The 15,413-nt window shown below is 34.7% G+C and overlaps 1 protein-coding gene across 9 annotated transcripts in view; it reads left to right on the top strand.

Annotated features, from left to right (window-relative positions):
- The window catches only part of LOC129006222 (protein FRA10AC1), a 33,917-nt gene extending 20,021 nt beyond the window's left edge, over positions 1 to 13,896 (top strand). For 7 of the 9 annotated variants that reach the window (XM_054435685.2, XM_063669990.1, XM_054435684.2 and 4 more), the window contains 4 exons: positions 817 to 935; positions 5,752 to 5,790; positions 11,607 to 11,685; positions 12,601 to 13,896. In XM_054435685.2, coding sequence (XP_054291660.1) covers positions 817 to 935; positions 5,752 to 5,790; positions 11,607 to 11,685; positions 12,601 to 12,643 — 280 coding nt within the window. In that variant the 3' untranslated portion in view covers positions 12,644 to 13,896. The remainder of the gene's footprint in view (positions 1 to 816; positions 936 to 5,751; positions 5,791 to 11,606; positions 11,686 to 12,600) is intronic. The other 2 variants (XM_063669993.1, XM_054435687.2) reach the window with 1 other exon arrangement.
- Positions 13,897 to 15,413: the final 1,517 nt, after the last annotated feature.

The raw sequence follows: 15,413 nt of genomic DNA, 5'->3' as shown, positions 1-15,413 counted from the left end.
CTTACAAAATAGGCATTTTGTAATGCCTATTTTAATGCAGTATTTACTGCATTAAATACTATTATAGCATTTGGTATATGTACTTTAACTTGGAAAATCTACTGAACAAGTTTTTTGAAAGTAATCTTTTCCTTTGTCTCTGTTCTCCTTGCCAGTCCCAATTTCAGCATTATCACCTTTTCCCATTTAGTATTTCTTTTCTTAACCTATTAAAATTAATTAATTGCTTGCCAACCTTGTAAACCTGCCCTAGAAGAGATAAAGCTGCAACAATAAGAGTATAAATTATAAGTGGCCTGATGTTGATATATGAATTAACAATAAGCCCTTTCCATTTTCATTCCATTATGCTTTTACTATATTCCTTTATTCTTAAGAGAAGAAATTTCTATTTACTGGTGGCTTAGAGCTGTTCAGCAGTTTCATCTTATTTGTGCTTTTTTAACATGTAGGTGGATATGGATTATGTGAAGGGAAATGAGGTTTGTTTTTGTAATTTTGTTTTAAATGGCTAAGTGATAGAATATAGAAAGAAGGAAACATACAATTATAATTTGTATTTACTATGGTCGTATGCAGAACTTATAGAAAATAATTATTTGTGTCAGTGTTAAGACTTCATTATCTTACAGAATGATTTTAATTAATATACGAGCCTAAAATATTTACAGTCTCACTTAACATTCCTTATTATATAAATCACATTTAAAAAATAAATATTTTAACTGATTTTGGTTTTTTGTTCGTATGATGGTTTTTATTTTTGAAAAGGTCAGTTGGAAAAGTTAACTTTAATTTTATATTGTTAACATAAAGGAGAAAAGAAATCAAGTCAAAAAAAAGAAAAGATAAAACCAAAAAAGATTGTGAAGAGTCATCACATAAAAAATCCAGATTATCTTCTGCAGAAGAGGCCTCCAAGAAAAAAGATAAAGGTAAAAGGAAATTAAGATAAGGCATCTACTCACATTTGTGAGCATGAAATATAATCTGCCATATTTCATTCATCTAACTGGTGAATGCATTTAGAATTTCATTTTATGGTAGTTGAGAGGAAACTGGCTGAGAATTTAGATATGAACTTAAAGTGAATTACAGGAGTTTTAAGACCTCCTCTAAATTAATTAAGGGTTAATTTTAGTTCATTTTTGGCAGATAGTATAATATTGCCAACAGTTTTCTAATTCCTGGCTTTGTCACCTACAGACTTGTTACTTTGTATAAGTCACTGAACTGCTTTATTTTTCTTATGTGTATAGGGGTGAGGTGAATACCTAGCCTTCATACTGGTCAAGCTTATTGTGGAAACTCAAATGAGAATGTGAAAGGCACTTTGATCAGTGCCTTTAAACAGTCTATAATCTATAAATCAATATAAAATTATAACACTGATTTTATTTATAATGGCCTGTGTGATTTTTTTCACTAGTTTATGAGTTTCTAGAAATGAGAAAGGTTGTCATATATCTGTGTTCTCAGAGCCTAGCATGGTGCTGTGCACATATACTTAGAACTGCCTGCTTTTTCCTTAGCAGTCCTTAAGCTCTCCAAGACTCAATTTCTTCATGTGTAAAATGGTCTTGATTCCTTTTAGAATTGTTCAGAAGTTGAAATGAGATAATTCATTAAGCAGTTTGCATAGTACTTGGCACATATTAGCTCTTATGAAGGTTACTTCTAGTTGCTTTTTTTAGCCCATAATAAAGTAGAGTCAAATCGGCTGTAATTTATAGTGAATCAGACTAATTTAGATAGGTAATTGAATTAGATTCAAGCCAATGTTAATATAATATTTGGACAGGAGAGGGCTCTCTTGCTCCAGCTATGAAGATCATTAGCTATGTTGCATTCTTAGAAGCATTTACTTCTTCTTGCACATGGTGCTATATTCATTATGTAGCAGAGTTTAAATCTACGTGCCCTTGTGGTACTGTCTACTCCCATAGCTTCAAGTATATGGTGTCACCAACCTTTAGACTTCTTAAAATTGATAGATGGTGAGAGGAAGATATTGTTATTTTATTGCTTATTGAGAGATGGCATTTGTAGCAGAATGCCTTTTTGTCTCTATCTTAATTATTTTCCACTCTAAGGTAAATTTTAACCAATAAATGTTAAAACTATGTTTTGAGTTTTAAAAACTTATTTATCCTTATATGCTAGTAAAATATTTAATGTGTCACTTAAGAAATTTGTTGCCCTCTTGTATTATATGTTCATTCTTATCAAAACTGATACCATGTTAATCACTGCGTATTCCAAATGAAAGAACTAGTCTCTACTTTATGAAATGTTACTCAATACAATCAAAGTAGATCAGGTAGATGAATACTCAGGTTCAGGGCTGGGGTTGGACCCTTTATATTATGCGTACATATGCACACGATCTTCCTTATAGACATTTTTCCTTTAGTGTTCCATCAGTAGATGACACCTATGTTGACCTAAAAACTAATATCAGAAATCTGGGGATTATCCTTGATACTTTCTTTCCCCTTATTATTTATGTTTAATTTGTCACCAAGTCCTGTGAATTTTACCTCCAGAGTATATATTTCTCAAGTTCTCTCCACCCTACTACAAACCACTATTTTTTCTCTTATAGGCTACTGTTATATTCTCCTTACGGGTTCTGCCTCTGTCTTGCCATCCCACCTTCCCTCCTCTTAATCCATTCTCCATAAATCAATGATTTCCTGTTGTTTTTAGGCTGATAACCAAAATCCTGGACAAAGCTAAAAGGTTCTCTGTGATCCACAACTTGTTGTACTATACAAGGCTTGTTTCTCACCACTCCTTACCTCACGTTCACACTCCCCCCGTGTAGCCTTTCAGTTGTTGGAAAATGTCAAGCCTCTTTCAATTTTAGGGGTTACGTGGATGCTGTGTCTTCTCTTCCTAAAACCCTCAGCTCTATCCCAGCTCATCTTTCAGATCTAAGCTCTTAAATGTCATTTCCAAGGATCCTTTCCTGATTTCATCCCCCACCTTGAATCTAAATTAGGACTCTCATTTGTAATGCTGTCATGGCTCCTGACACTTTCCGTTATTACACATATGACAATGTAAAAGCCAAAGAGAGGCAGAGATTCTGCCTGCTTTGTTCATTGCTATATCCCTAGCACCCCACTAGCTCATGTTCAGCATAAATAATAATGAGTAAAAGACTGAAGATTCTTCAGGGATAGAAGACCAAAGCAAGGTGGAATTGAGACATCTCTTTCTTATGTATTCTCTATTTAGAGTGCCTTTGAAAGCAAAGTCTCTAGAAATATAGCTTTTTTACCCCCAACTTCTATGGTATATAACAGAAAATAACAAAATTTTAGCAAACTTTTAGGAAAACCATGTGGAACTCTTTAATATCTTATCTGGGATCATCTAGAATTAGCTTTATTGTTGATTTGATTCTTTCTTGCCAGACCACCTTAATTTGGACCAGACTTGAAGAGTTATTAATAAACGCTTAACATCTCAGCTGCATTTGGACTGTTGACATTACTCAAAACAACTTCCTTTAATTTCATTTCTATCTTTCTGGCCTCTCCTTAGCTGATGCTTTTTTTTTTTTTTTTGTAAGACAGGGTCTTGTTCTGTCACCCAGGCCCCAGGCTGGAGTGCTGGAATACAGTGGCATAATCTTGGCTCACTGCAGCAGGCTTAACCTCGGAGGCCCATGTGATCCTCCTTTCTCAGCCTCCCAGGTAACTGGGACTACAGGCCCGCACTACCATACTCAGCTAATATATATATATATTTTTTCCAGAGACAGGGTCTTGCTGTTTCCCAGACTGGTCTCAGACTCCTGGCCTCAAGCAATTCTCTCACCTTGGCCCCACAAAGTGCTGGGATTACCAGCATGAGTCATCACACCCGACCTCCTTAGCTGCTTTTAACTGAAGTTCCTTCTCAGTCTTACATTTAGCTGTTAGAGTTCCTGGGGCTCTTACCTAGATTTCTCTAGTTTCTCTCTGTACTCCCAGTATAATCCCATCAACTCTCATGGCTTTAGGTTACTGTCTTAGAAAATGTTAAATAAGTAATAGATGGATGAACTAGATAGCTGAATGAAAATGTATGAGAGAGAAAAAGTAAGAAAGATCAATAGCTGACTTTAAGGACCAGTCTGCTCCTCATACCTGCGTATGAGGAGGAGAACAGGATATTTAGGTAGACTGTCTTGGCAAAATGTTCAGAATCTTATCCGTCTCACCATCACGTGTTTCCCAAAAGCTACTACGTCATCCTTCAGGTTTCTGCTTAGCTCAATTCCTTGGAAAGGCCCTTCCTGACACCCTTCTCCTCACTTCTCCAAATAAGATTATGTTCCTCTTACACATTCCAGTAATACCTGTCACTTCTCCTTTAGAAATACATAGTATCCTTGGAATAAATTGTTTATTTTCTGTAAGGGAAGGGACTGTGTGACATGTTTACTTCGTTATCTCTAACTCCTAATAGTGCTTGCTCCCATAGTAGGCATTCAATAAATGTAGGTGAGTGAGTCAGTGAATTCAACCACATTTTCTCAAAGTTGAAAGGAACTTCAGAGATCAGTCCTGGAATCATGACTGAAAGGATATTCTTTAGTTTTGCTTTTCACAGTAAGGTCCTCTGGGCTGCATTTAGGAACTTGTTAGCAGCTCACAATCTCAGACCCTTCCAGATCTACTAACAAGTTCCCAGGGCGAATCACATGCACTAAAGTTTGAGAGAGGCACTGCTGTATATCATGTGATTGTTCTGCATTGGTTCAACATTTCCAGGGAAAAGGAACCCACTACTATCAAAAATAATGCTTTACATTTTCAGGTAGTTGTAATTGCTAGCACGTTTCTCTTAACATTCAGCCAAAATCTACAGCTTCCTCCCTTTGGTTCTAATTATGTTCTTGGGCCTCCAAATTAAGCCTAACATCTTTTTTACCTATAGACCTTTGGATATTGGGAAGCAGGTATCATGTTCCTCATTAGAGGATGACAGGAAAGAATACATTTCCTGTTTCCTTACCCTGTAGTTCTTATACTCTTCATCTGGTCTAAAGGGGCCAAAAACTGTGGGTTACGAGGCCTCCTATCCAGGAACATTGGAGGAATTGTTACTGTCCATCTGTCACCTGCCCTTTTTTACTTTATCATCCTTCAGAAATATTTTCCCTGAGGTCTTATTGCAGGAAGCTCTGTATCGTGGTGATTTTTTTTTTAAATTACACTGACAGATCTTCAGTGCCTTTCTCTCTCTGTTTCTCTCACTGGATGACAAATTCTCATTGTAGCTGAGAATTTTTGTTTTATGACGTAATGGTATGTGTTCTTATCAGTTTCTGAGAACTAATGCTCATCTGCATATGACTTTAGAAAAGATACTGTAAAAAGCAAGTGTTTATTTGTAAACTGCTTTCAAATGTTGAACATCTCTATAGATAATAAATTATTGCTTATATTGCAGCTAATCTGTGAGGTTTTCTTTTTAGCAATATGAGATTTTTTTTTGCAGGTATTCATTATTTTTTAAGTTTTGTGCTGGCTATTACAGACCATATGAGCACATAAGATATGATCCCTGTCTAAAAGAACGTAACATTTTAATGAGGGAGATAAGACTAAGGAACATGAAAGATTAGAAAACAGTGAAGTGCTTATCTGTAAGACTATAAGCAAACTAGAATATTGCTAAGAATTCTGGTTATAGCTACATTGATTGTACTACTACAAGATGATAGTTAATAAATCAATGATGTTTCCTTCTCAGGACATTCATCTTCAAAGAAATCTGAAGATTCTCTACTTAGTAAGTAACAAGTATTTATTTAATAAAAATACGCTTTTGAGGTATTTGCAATTTAGATTTCCCATGAATTGTATCTTGCTGTGATGTGAATTATTTTTTGTTTTTGTTAATTATTTTTGTACATGAGAAAAACTGTAGAAAAAAGGCCAAAAGTATATAGGATTTATTCCCCAATTACGGGCATTAAGAAGTTCCTCATTTTAAGTACAGAGAGCATTAAAAATTTTTCCAGTAAATACAATGGATATATCTTTCAATTTCCTGTTATAAAATGTGAAGGAAGAAAGAGAAAGGGATGAGGTTGAAATGGATTTAAATTAGGCCTATGGTTTTCACTAGTTTGGATCAAAACAGATTGGATTTCATTGAGGATTTGCTGCAAATTTTATTATTTTTTCCCTGCAATATTCCAAAAAGTATTCACAATGACTTATAAAAACATACACAGTAAGTTTTTTTAAGGTTAAAAAAGTCAGAATAATGAAAAAATAAGGTAGAATAGCAATGTAAAGCTACAGGTGAAATTTATACACACAAATGTATTCCAAAAAGTCCTGCATAATTGCAGAGGTAGATCACAGATTTGTCAGTGTTCTTCCTAACAACCAAACCTAAGAGTGAAACCAGCAGTAGAAAGATTAATTATACCCATAAGATAATAATGAGAACTCCTATAGTGTTCAGCTTTTTGCTGGCAGTTTTGAGAGAAGGGTCTTCTATGGGTTTTATAAAAGGGTACATCCATTTGTGTCATAACAAACAGTAGCTTTGAATCTAAACAGTAATATAATGTTGAATTTTTAAAAGACTTGTAGTAGGCGCAAGGCCTAATAATAAGGTGTAGTTCAATAGCATATCTAAATCATTTTATACTCTCTGGACTTATCTCATAGAAATTTAGAAACTTGAGATTTCTAGGCTTACTTGATTATTTTATTTTATTTTTTTGGAGACGGAGTCATGCTCTTTCACCCAGGCTGGAGTGCAGTGGCGCGATCTCGTCTGACTGCAGCCTCTGCCTCCCAGGTTCAAGTGATTCTCCTGCCTCAGCCTCCCAAGTCACTGGGACTGCAGACACCCATCACCATGCCCAGCTAATTTTTGTATATTTAGTAGAGATGGGGTTTCACCATGTTGGCCAGGCTGGTCTCGAACTCCTGACCTTGTGATCTGCCTGCCTCGGCCTCCCAAAGTGCTGGGATTACAGGCGTGAGCCACCACGCCTGGTCACTTGGTTATTTATAAACCTAAGAATTAAGAAAAAAATTTTTTATGACTTTAAAATAATATTTAATGTGGCAAACTCAGGGAAAAAGTTTGATGATTGTTCTGAATTTCAAAACTCAAATATAAACATTATTTGCATTTAGTATAATTCTTAACAAGAAATTTTAAGTATTCAATGATCAGAAATTTTGCACTGAGAAAAATAGAAATGTTAAGATATTTGTTGTTTAAAAATTTAGCAGAGAGGGAGATGTTGATGGAGGTATTCCTCTAGCTTAGGAATATAGTATATTCCTTATAATTATTTTGCTTGTACCAACTTTGTTTTCAGCATATTTGAAGTGTCTTAAAGCACTGACACTTTCTTTCTCTCCACGTAAATTCTAATTTATCAGGAGGTCCTTTCCTAAATTAGGTAAAATGTAGTGACAGTTTCGAAAATACATTCAAGTATAAAACCAGTGGACCAATGTTATCTCAGGATGAAATCATAGATACATACTTCAACAAAGGTGTACACAGGCTAAAGTGGGAAAGTGTATTTTAGTTTTCATCCATTTCCAACAATGAGAGGCGTGAATGCTTATGCAATACAGAAAAAATTCTCCTTTTTCAGTTCTAATTTTTTATCCTTAAAAAATCTTTTGGGGTGAATTCTTGAATCACTGATTTATATTATTCTTTTATTTCTTCTGCCTGCCTTCTCCTTCCCACTGTCTTTCACCCCTGCCCTCTGAATCCTTCCCTGCCTCCTAGAAATAGCCCTTAATGCTCTTTTACCTCTCCTCAGCTAAGTCAAATTTTTACTAGTAGAAGCAGGGTGAATACTGTGAAGACTATATCCAAACTGAGAAACCTCTAGCTAATTTGGTCTTGAAAAAACAAACTATCCACTTCAAGCTGACCTGCTGTTTGGCAGCCGGAAAGCTATTTACCATAGCAAGCATGAAACATATACATTGTTATGGTATGCCAACCCCAGATATCCTCTCAGGCGGTCAGTCGTCTGTATTACATGGTCTTGGCAATTTCAGACCTCACATTTTGCTCTTTATTTTATTTCCATTTGGACAATACTCAGTTACCTTCTTAACCCATTTGACATCTGGATTATTAAAACCAAATCCATGGAGAAAAATTCAATTTCTGTTGGCACAGTAACAAGTGCTTTAGATATGTTACCTCATTTAATCTTTATATAATGTGCATATAATATCCTCATTTTGTAGATGAGAAAAATCAAGACCTAATGTCTTTAAATGAATGAAGAAACTCAATTTTTAAAAATGTATATATTTAAAGGATACAACTTGATGATTTGCTGCCCTCTTAACAAATTTCAAGTATTGTTATCTGTAGTCACGTTGCACATGAGATCGCCCAAGAACCAGAGAATTGAAGTAAAGTGTCCAAGGTCAAATAGTTAATGGCAAAGCTGGGATTAAACATAAGTTTATAATTCCAAAGTCTATGCCCTTTACCTGTATCATCAATCAATAACTGTTCATCAGTGAAGTCAACTGTATGTCTATTCTTTATACCTCAGTTTTGGCATATGCATTGTACAGATCCACATTAAATGATTTGATCTGTGTTTCACTTCTGTCTGTAAAATGGGTATAAAGAGACCTACTTTGTTGGATTATTATCAGAATCAAATGAGAAAACATACATGTAAAGTATGTGCCTGACGCAAAGTCAGTCCTTGATAACCTGTAGCTATCATTGTTATCAGAGAAAAGAAAAATACAGACATATAAATCCTATGTTTGTTCTCTAGAATTGATGAAATCAAAAGTTGTCTATAAATATCTGACCTGTCTATTTGTTACCATAATTATTGGAGACATTTGCCATTTCTTCAGTAGTGCAAGTTATTAGTTACCATATAATAGCCACAAAAACCAAGGTGATAGACCTACTTTCATTATTCAAAACATGTAGGAAAAATTGTATACAGTTTTAGGCACCACACTCTAAAGGGAACATTGAAAACTTGAAGCAGGTCAAGAAGAAAAAAACTGAGGTATTGAGAAAACTTGAAATTATGTTGTAGGAAGAATGTTGGAGGAACTGCAGATGTTTACCTGCGAGAAGAGTGAAGGGATGGGAGGGAAGAGGTGAGGAAGTAGACATGGAAATTACTGTATGGATATTTGCAAGGCTGCTACTATGTAGGAGACTTATTTTTTATGACTGGGTTGGCAGAACTGCCCAAAGACAGATTTTTGTCTTAATTTAAGGAAAAACTTGTCCCTTAGAACTGTCTGACAAAAGGAATGGAGAAATGGGCTGCCTCTGGAGTAGTGAGTGTTCCAGCAGGGATTGGATTGGCACTTGTTATTGGAGGTGTTGCAGTGAAGGTTCATTCATTGGATAAGTGTTGGATTAAATGACCTCCAGGTTCCCCTTTCAACTCAGAAAGTCAGTGACTTAAATTCTGATCCCTACTTACCAATAATTACTGAATACATTTGACAGTGATGCATTCTTTTGTGTTGCCTGTTCTTCCAATTGTTATTTCCTTGGTAACACCCCTCCCGCCCCTGGCAGGTTGTAACAGTTATGATAGCAATGATTTGTAGTGACTGCCAACCCTCAGGGAACCAGGATACTATAGATTCATAGGGTTATAAGGGACCTTAAAGGTCATTTAGTCCAGTCTTGTAGACTTGATTCTCTAGGGATATCTGGCCACTTTTTTAGTGGGTATTTTTAAAGACAGTTAGTTTATAATGTTACTCTAAACTGACTTGATTTTTTAGTAAAATTGACTGGTATCAGAAAACTGGTGTAAGAAAGCTGGCATGTGGGAAGTACTCTTGGAAGGGAACAAGATAACAGCTGTCCACTTCTAAAGGTCTTGTAGGTTTTGTTCTCTGGCATCATTAACATTAGCAGAGTAATACAATAGTAATAACCTTACTAGGCCTAATTAGTTTTTTTCTGCTTTCCTTATCTCATATTAGTGAGTTTTCATAAAAATAAGAGAAGATTTTAATGCTTTTTTTCCCTCACATTGTCAATTTGGGACACTGGCCATTCCAGTGATGGCTGTCATTGAGCCAGGAATCTTGTTTTCGAGATTAAAATTTTATCGTTTGTATGTAGATCATTAGAATACAAAATGCCCTCCCCCCCTTTTGCCATTTTTGCTAGAATTGGTGTCAGAATAGATTCAGTTAGGAGCAAAGTTCAGACACACATGTGGATTCAGGGATCAGAGTCCAACAGGTAAAAGGCTAGAACCACCGTAACAAATCAATGCTGTTTTATTTTTATGTTGTGTTTAACTAAAGGACATTCTGTATTGACAGGCCACATTTGTGCCGTTTCTTTTTTAGACTAATAATCATTATTGGAGAGGAATTGTTTGCTAATGTAACTACTTTGTGGATTATAGTGTTATTGTCTGATAATTTTGCAGTATTTTTAAATTTTTAGTTGACTAATACAGGTGATTTATTTGAAACATGTCTATTTTGTCATCTTTAATAAAGTGTCTTTATTGTTTTTACTGATTTTGAAGGTAATTCATGCTCATTGTTTAAAATACAAACAATTTGAAAATGTTTAAAATAGAAAGTAAAAGTATTCCAGGCCCACAGGTGATATAATCACTGTTAAATTTGGTTGGCTTTTTCAAACTTACAATACATATATAAAATTACATGTATGTATATAATGTGCATATGTTTTTAACATATCTATTATACTATGCATACTTTTTGTAACTTTTTAAAAATTTGATATAGAATGGACATTTTTCTATTGCAGTACATACAGATATGCTAATGTTTTTAAACAGCTGTATAGTATTTATTTAACCAGTCCTTAATCCCTAATTGGTGGGGAATTAGGTTGTTTTTTTGTTGTTGTTACACAGTGTGCATCTTTGTACATATGTATCAGAGGTGCTTATTTATGTATGTAAGTAATCAAATTCCTAAAAGCAGCATTGCTGGTCAAAGGGTATGTGTTTTAAACTGATCTATATTGCCAGATTTTTCTCCAGAAAAAGGTTTAGAGAATTTTCACTCCCAGCAATGTGTGAGAATGCCAGTTTCTTCACTGAAACAGGCTTCTTCTCATTATGTAATCAGCATTGGTTTTTTTAAAATGTCTGACAATTTTTTTTAAAATAATTTTACTAGCTGGTCTTACATACTAGCTCAGTTCTTAAGGTGCTAATCCTAATGTAAACATGTGCTCTACAAATGTAAATCTTAACTTGCCTGTCTTCTGTGTAACCAAGAAAAAGAAGAAACTAGATCAGAGACAACTATATTGCAAGAGATAATTCACTTATAAGAGTTAATATTGGAATTGCTACTTTAACTCAGTGTAACTTAGAGAAGTTTCGATGAGACTTAAAATCCTTGGCCTTTTTGCTGAGACTCTTTGGTATCCCTTGGCTTATTTATATATGTTTTAAAAGAATTTATTGTACCTGTGAGAGTGAATTAAATTTCTAGAGAGCCATAAAAGTTGAAGCTGAGTTAAATAAAAAGTTAATTGTATTGGCGAATAATTCAAAATGTGTTTTAAGTATAATAGACTTTTAAAAATCATCTCTTTTAAATGAACAGGAAACTCTGATGAGGAAGAAAGTGCTTCAGAATCTGAACTTTGGAAGGGTCCACTACCAGAGACAGATGAAAAATCACAGTAAGTGCTGATATTAATATATAATATGTACCTTTTCAATCAGTTTAGGAAGCTATAACCACAGCTTTATTAATCGAAAAATACAACATCATGGTGATCTGTTTAATGCCAAGGACCGCCTAGCCTGGTAAGATTAGAGCTTATTCCCAGCCATTGTCATAAGCAGCCAACACATCCAGCTTTCTCCTGATAAATAGATCTTTCATCAGTTCACTTCAACAGATGAACCTCTGGTCCTTGCTTGGATTTCTTCAGAGATGGCTGTTTCTTAAGCTTCCAGAGAAGCCTATTCCATCATACTGTGTATCATAAACCTATGCAAGGGAGTCCCTTGCATGGGAAGTACACGTCTACACTGCTATACTGCTATCACACTGGTCTTTTAAAAAGTAAAATAATAATATTTACTGTTACAAATATCTAATATATTTACTATGCTCAGTGTAGTAAAAAAAACTACAGCCTAAGGAGATTTACCCAATTCCCCTTAGTTATTCCCCAATATAACTTAGGCTTACATTTTTCCTTAAAAATAGTTTCTTTTTTATTCACTTCTTGAGCAGACTATAATTTAAAATGAGAATGAACAGAGAAGTTATAAAGTAAGCCCACAAAGTAAAGAGAAGCAATGACATTTCACAAGTATTTCAAAGCAAAATTTTAGGTAGTACGTTTAGGGAGAGGTGCCAACATATGAAATATTTTTATTTTAATCAATCTGGGTGTAGTTATGATTATTCTAGAAACTAAGAATTATTTGATGGCTGAATCATGGGAATATATTGATATATAGCAGAATCAGCCAATATGTTGACTTAAAGTATTTTATTTTTATTAATCTCATATAATGTGTCATGTAGTAATTTTTTTACTCGAATTATTGATCTTAATATGTATGCTTTTTTTTTAAAATAGGGAAGAAGAATTTGATGAGTATTTTCAGGATTTGTTTCTATGAGACGAGAGAGAGAAGCCTCCGCTCCTTAATGTGAAACTTCATGAAGTTTTAAACTTCATGCAATTTGAAATTCCATATAAGTTTTTATCTGCAAGTTACAGATTGTGTGGTTTGTCTTTGGAAATAAAAATCCAGGTTCTGTCAGAATGTCAGATGCTTTGGAAGTTCATTAGTTCAATTAAAGACTTTCCTGTCCTTTAAGTATCTTTTCAATTGCTTATCTACAATTCTGTTTTATTTGTAGCCTCTAGAGGATAGAGCTGGACAGATTCCATTGTTCCTACATTTTGTAGGTTTTTTTTCACTGCCTTCATTATTTATCTTCTCTTGCCTTCATTATTTTATTTTATTATTTCTTCTTTTTCTTTTTTTTAGAGCCACCAATACTGGATTTGTTTGTTTGTTTTTCATTTTTTTCTTTTGTAGAAATGGAGTCCTCCTGTGTTGCCCAGGCTGGTATTCAAACTCCTGGCCTCATGCGTTCCTCCCATCCTGGCCTCCCAAAGTGCTGGGATTACAGGTGTGAGCCACCATGCTCTGCCAGTTATTTTAAATTACTAGGATTAAAGTCGATTATGTATGTCTTTAACTTCTTTCTTTCCCATTGATAAACTGGCACCCTTCTTATAAGTACCTGCTTTCCCATTACCACCTATTTCCAGCTGCTTTATGAGGTTTTTTGCTTGCCTGTCTCTTGCTTCCTTCTTAACCTCTACCACTTAAGAGAGTTTGTTATAATCAAATTTGACTTCCTAGCCTGTGGATAATTTACTATTAAGTAAATTATTACCACAGGGAGCCAGTGAGGTCCTAGTAGTCTAAAACAGTTCATGTGTTCACAAAAATTGACTCCCCGGCAGAGATTATGCAATAAGATAATTTAACTGAATAATACTATGTGCATGTATCTTGCCTCAGATACACTCACGCAAATATGAATATACCTCTGATATGGTTTGGCTGTGTGTCCCCACCCAAATCTCATCTTGAATGTGTACTCCCATAATTCTCACATGTTATGGGAGGGATCCAGTGAGAGAGAATTTGAATCAAGGGGGCAGTGTCCCCCATACTGTTCTTGTGGTAGTGAATAGTCTCACGAGATCTGATGGTTTTATCAGGGGCTTCTGCTTTTGCATCCTTCTCATTTTCTTTTGCCGCTGCCATGTAAGAAGTGCCTTTTGCCTCCCACCATGATTCTGAGGCTTTCCCAGCCGTGTGGAACTGTAAGTCCAATTAAACCTCTTTTTCTTCCCCAGTCTCCGGTATGTCTTTATCAGCAATGTGAAAATGGACTAATAGAACTTCTGTGCAGAAATATAAAATGTAACTTAACGTAAGGTCCTAGTCGCAAGGGTCTATGGAGGTGCTTCAGGAGATCCAAGCCTTTTTAGAATCTATGTGCAAACTTCTGTGTATGTTTTTTGGAGGAAAAGTCCATACATTTCAAATTTTCAAAAATCAGATTTTCAAAAGGATTTATTGGTTTCTGAAAACTAGCAAAGAGCTGCTTTTATAAAGAGCAAATGGATAGATACAGGAGAAGATGCTTGACTTGATGAATAAGAGAAAGGACATATAGAAAATGAACTGAACATAAGCAAGTATTTTATTGAAGATATACTAAAGTAACATTTAAACACGGAATGATTGGCAATAAACTGCAAAATAAGTAATTTGGTATCATTTTAAAATGGTTATTATCAGAGATTTTCCTTTTATTAAACAGTTGTTATTAATTAATTCCACAAATATTTATCAGGCTTCTATTATATGTGAGGCACTGAGCTGGGCATGGCTGTAAAGGAACCATCTAGGAAGTAATTATGCAATCATTTCTGAACCTGTTTCAGAAAAGTAAATCAGTATTGGGTTTATCAATGTTTAACATTGTTTGATAGTCCCCTCCCTTCTTGAAGAAATTGTTTTTTTTCACCTCACTACTTGTAGTGTGTAAAAATGAATCTATATTTCTGAGGAAAAAGTGTTTGAAATGTCCAGCAGCAAGACTGATATTAGTAGCAGAATATATGCAATTAAACATTCTTATGGTAAAAATATGTCCATTGTTTAGTGGTTGTCAGAAAATAAAATTCCTGCAAAATTAAAATTAGAAATTTAACTAGGAAGAATATCTAAAGACCCTTTAAAAATAGATCAGTGTATTTGGTATTTCAAGTAGGTTTATGACATCAGGCTCATTTATAAATTTATATAAAATCACAATACTTAATCCACTCATACACAGTGACAGATAATGGGAGTCATGTTTTTAAGGAGTCTTGAAAAGGCCTCTAATATGATGAGTTTAAAAAGTAATTCTCCTACATACCTATCTCAAACTTTGCTGTAGTGCAGTCAGTGGTGGTCAGCAGACCACTGGTCTGGGGGTGTTGAAGTTAGGCCTTCTTATACTTGCTCTTAGGCAGAGTTCATGTATTTGGCAGACCTTCAGTGGTGGACATCTCTACCCTCAATACAATTTCTGGTGACTAAGGAGGGGAAGTTCTTTGAGCTGACTGATGTTTTGGGGTCCAAAATTACATGGGGCTAAAGGAATAATGTTTCTTACATGGTTTTTAAAATAATAGTGATTCTGGAAGTGGAGTTTCAAAATTATTTTAAGCAATGGAAATAAGGGAGCATGCATCACTTAGCTAAGTTGATTACTTTAATAAACAATACTCATTTGAGTGTACATATGACTTACTGTCATACCTTATTTATATCTGTTTGTTATAACATTTATTCACATAGTATTCATTCATAT

This window comes from Pongo pygmaeus, chromosome 8 (assembly GCF_028885625.2).
Source record: "Pongo pygmaeus isolate AG05252 chromosome 8, NHGRI_mPonPyg2-v2.0_pri, whole genome shotgun sequence".
Classification (NCBI taxonomy): Eukaryota; Metazoa; Chordata; class Mammalia; order Primates; family Hominidae; genus Pongo; species Pongo pygmaeus.
Note: the sequence above shows the minus strand (reverse complement) of the source record. Positions and strands in the feature narration are given on the sequence as shown.